This window comes from Lathyrus oleraceus, chromosome 5 (assembly GCF_024323335.1).
Source record: "Lathyrus oleraceus cultivar Zhongwan6 chromosome 5, CAAS_Psat_ZW6_1.0, whole genome shotgun sequence".
NCBI lineage: Eukaryota > Viridiplantae > Streptophyta > Magnoliopsida > Fabales > Fabaceae > Lathyrus > Lathyrus oleraceus.
Window position 1 is genome coordinate 32,902,972 of NC_066583.1, and position 4,461 is coordinate 32,907,432.

General features: G+C 37.3%; 1 protein-coding gene across 1 annotated transcript; it reads right to left on the bottom strand.

The window, feature by feature from the left end:
• Positions 1–217: 217 nt before the first annotated feature.
• Positions 218–2,169, bottom strand: LOC127085165 (thaumatin-like protein 1b). The gene is made up of 2 exons (XM_051025729.1): positions 1,197–2,169; positions 218–860 (listed from the first exon to the last, which is right to left on the bottom strand). The coding sequence occupies exons 1-2, from the start codon at positions 1,961–1,963 to the stop codon at positions 659–661; spliced, it is 969 nt and encodes a 322-aa protein (XP_050881686.1). The 5' UTR covers positions 1,964–2,169; the 3' UTR covers positions 218–658.
• Positions 2,170–4,461: the final 2,292 nt, after the last annotated feature.

Sequence of the window (4,461 nt, forward strand, 5' to 3'; positions counted from 1 at the left end):
TTTTAAAAACAATATTCGGTACAAATAAAATTTTTAAGAGTGAGTAACTTAAAGATTACACTATTAGACCAAAATATAGCCTGAGCTATTTAAATATAAAGTGACAATGTGGCATAGAGTAGGAGCCACATAACAGTCGTCGTGCAACAAAATTATGATTGCTTAAAATTGAATCATTGTTTAATAATGAATTAATCATGTCACTTAGAAGAGAAAATACTTAAAAAACGAGTCCATTAGCTCGTATTGTTATTATTCTATGACCAATAAATGAATAGCATAGCCCACAATACAAATAATTCAATTCAATTCTATGTATACCTCTTCATCTCAACGACATGGAAATAAATAATGGCCATTGGCCACCCACTATCATAGTTTTTCATCCATAAGTAGAATGTATTTACCTCTTTGTTTTAAGGGCTTTTCTATCTTAAGGTTGGAATATCATCCCTTCGTAGTGAGTCACACAGCCTTTAAGGACACGATAAAATGACTAACATGCTTGTCACCATGGCAAGATATGCGGGCCCAATGAATTAAACAATGATATAGAGGTTCCGACAATTCTTTATGCATAGGAAACGTGGGTTCATGAACCTAATTTTGTGGGAAACGTGGCTCATGAACCTAATCTTAAGGTTGAAGGAGGCAGTGATTAGAACTGGAAAATGTGACACAAGAACCACATAGCCGTTGTGATAGTGAGAAGGGTTTTGGATTTCCATATATGGATACAAGTCGAGCATGATATTTCACTCTGATCATAGGCACCAACGTACACCATTGAACCGTTGTTAAGCTGCGCGGATGAATCACTGCCATCTGATTTCGGATTTTGTCCCTGCCACGATTTCTGACTGCAAAAACAATCGTGAAATTATAGACTAATCTTTTAAATAGCTGAGAATATAATAAATAGCAAAATTCTTTTTCAAAAGAATTTAACATGTGTTCGGGTGGGTTCAACCGAGATAGTAGTATTTATTTACATACTTGAGATTGATAAGTATTACAAGTGAATTTATCGCTTAAAAATATTGTAACGTAAAAAAGAGAGTAGTAGCGTTTATCCGTTAATCTCACTCATCACTTATTGCATCCAACGGTCATATTTCATTTGATAGTGAAAATAAAAGTCAATTTCTGGAAAATTGTGATAAGCTTAATTAATAATCGCGTTTCACGAATCTAACCTGGGGAACTTGCTATTAGCGGGAGGGCAAAACGTGATTATGTATTCAGAAGCAGAAGCACATGTAAACGTGCTAGTCTTATCATCGTACGCGTAGCTATACGCGCGTGGGCAAGCGTTCTTAAACATCTGAGAATAACTCGAAGGCTTGCAAGTGTTAGGCGAACCATACGCGCCGCTGCAACAATACTGCGCCGATCCAAACGCCTCACACGCACTTCTACACGCGACGCTCTCTTTCCCGTCCACGCTCGTAACCCTAAGCTCTGATGGACAGGCGGTGAGTAAATCCCCAACGCAACCAGTACTCGTACAGTTATCACCGGAGCCACCTTGTGGAACGACCAACATAGGCACGTTGTAACCGTCAACTAAACTCACGTCGAAGAAATCGAGTCCACCGTATCCGTCGAGAGTGAACTCCGCTAAGGTAGCAGGTGGTGTGGCTCCGTTGCCGGAGCATTCAAGTTTACCGGAGTTACAATCGCCGGTGAGGCAAGTGAATTTTCCGGTGGAGTCTTGGGAACAGTGTGTGCGTCCCCAGAAACGGCCTCCCCAGGAAGCGGGTGGAGTGATTGATTTAGAATCGCCGGATTGGAGAACGAAACCGGTGGTTGAAATCGGCGCAATTCCGGCGTTGGAAAGAAGTCCCGGCCAAACTGTGTAGTTGCATTTGTTAACAAATATGAAGGTTGTTGATATCACCAGTGATGATGAAAGATAAAGTGTGAGGAAAAATAAGAATAATTTTGTACTTAATTGATCCATGTATTGAATTATTGATAAGAATTTATTAGGGAACAAAAAGTTTACTGAAAATGGAATTTGGAACTTTAGCTTTTATAGGCAACAAATAGATATTGCTAAATTACACAGAAAATGAAGACGATTTTCCGGGTGGTTCTGAATGGAGTTCAGTAATTTTACCGGGTTTTCGGTTCGGGTTTCGAGGGAACCATGTGGGAGCTAGCTTGATGGGAAAAAAGGAAATGAATTGTTTTAATAAATAAAATTAAAAATTCTTCTTCTTGGCTATGACATTAATCAATTTAATTCTCAAATCATATTTTAAGTATTTAAATTAAAAGCTTTCATTTTCGTTTTTCTTCTTTCAAAGAACATTATAATCCATGATACTAGAAATATTATTCTTTTTTTATCACACTAGTAACAAAGACGTGTCTATGGATTTACGATCTAATATACTTATGTATGCATTTTTGTTTATCATATGGTAAGAAATACAAGAGTCTGACTGCAGTGGATAACCTTTTCTTTTTACTTGGAGAGCATCCAAAGATTACCGTATTTATAATATTTTTGGAGATATCACAAGTGGCATGACAATACGCTCTAAGATAAGTAACTTTTGTTATCACTTCGCTTTTGTGTCACATGTTGAGCCTAAAAATGCTAAAGATGCATTATTTTATGAGCATTGGCTCATGGCAATGCAAGATGAGGTAAATCAATTTAAAAAGAATGAAGCTTGGGACCTTGTCCCGCGTCCAAAATATCATCAAGTAATAGGCGTAAGATGGGTTTTTAGGAACAAGCTTGATGAAGATGGAGTGATAACCGAAAATAAGGCTCAGTCAGTCGCTCAAGGATATAACCAAGAGAAGGGTATTGACTATGAGGAGATTTATGCTCCGGTCGCCCGACTTGAGGTCATACGCCTTCTTCTTGTCTTTGTTTGCTCTAAGAATTTTAAATTATTTCAAATGGACGTGAAAAGTGTGTTTCTAAATGGTTACATTAATGAAAAGGTATATGTTGCTCAACCTCTCAGCTTTGAAAATCACGAGTATCCTAATCATGTTTTCAAATAAAAATGCGCTTTGTATGGTCTAAAACAAGTACCCCCGGCTTGGTACGAGGGACTAAGCAAGTTTCTGATTAATCAAGGGTACTTAAGGGGAAAGATTGACATTACTATTTTTATTAAGCGCCATGGAAATAATACACTTCTTGTTCTAGTATATGTTGATGACATTATTTTTTATCTACTAATATGCATCTTGTCAAAGAGTTTTCTAAGCTTATGCGGGGAGAGTTTGAAATGAGCCTTATGGGAAAGTTAAATTACTTCTTAGGGCTTCAAATCAAACAACTTAATGAAGGAACATTTGTTTGTCAAACCAAGTATTGCAATTATGTGCGACAACACTAGTGTCATTAACCTAACTAAGAACCCGGTGCTACATTCTCGTACTAAGCATATTGAGATTCATCATCATTTCCTACGCGATCATGTTGAGAAAGGCAACATCGTCTTTGAGCATGTTGATAGTAAAATTTAACTTGTCGATATTTTTATAAAACCACTTGCGACCGAACCCTTCTTTAGCATTCGATGGGAATTAGGGATTCTTGACATCTCAACACTTGCCTAAATATTATGTTAATGCACTTTGAATATTGTAGCACATCAAATTTGCACCTCCCATTTGTATATACATTTTCATTTTAGGTCATTAACATTGCATTGTTCATTGCATAGTCCATCAAGTCATCAGGCAAGACTGGCATCAGGAGATTCAACTGTGCAAGGCAACCAGAGTATTCTCCATGGAATCAAAGCCCTAGGGTTGGTACAATGAGTTCATGTGACCCAAGGATCATTTTGAAGTGATTTGGCCAAGAATTGAAGGCTCAAGGCTCATCAGTCAATGTGCAAGTCATCTGATACCTGAAAAGTCAACAGAAGTCAACTGTCAAGTCAACTATGGATTTGGAGGTGGGGAATGGTTAGTGATGCCTCATTCATGTGCAAACAAGTCTCATTTGACACCTCAAACATCAACATTGAAGAATTTGAAGTCAGATCAAGACTTTCCAAAAATAGCAGGTGACCTGTAATTTGAACTTTCCAAAAATGGAAAGGTTTTTTTACCAACTTCAACTCAAGATTACATCATCAAGAAAGTTTCAAATGAAATTTTGTCCAACATGAAAGTTGAAGATCTTTCTCTCGCATTTCCAAAAAGTCCAAGATCATGGATTTCTCATGTGTGGTTGAGGAGATATGGTTCAAACATGGCAAAGTGTGGTTTAAACTTCAAACGAGCATAACTTTCAAACCAAAAGTCCAATTTGAGTGGCTATTTTTGCACATTGATCCTTGTAACATGTATTTTCCAAGCATGGCATCATTTGGCATGAAATCTCATTTGCATGGCATTGGTTCAATCATGAAGATTTTTGTGGAAAATTGCATAAATTCATTTTGGTGTAACATGAGCATACCAAATCATTTCCAACAT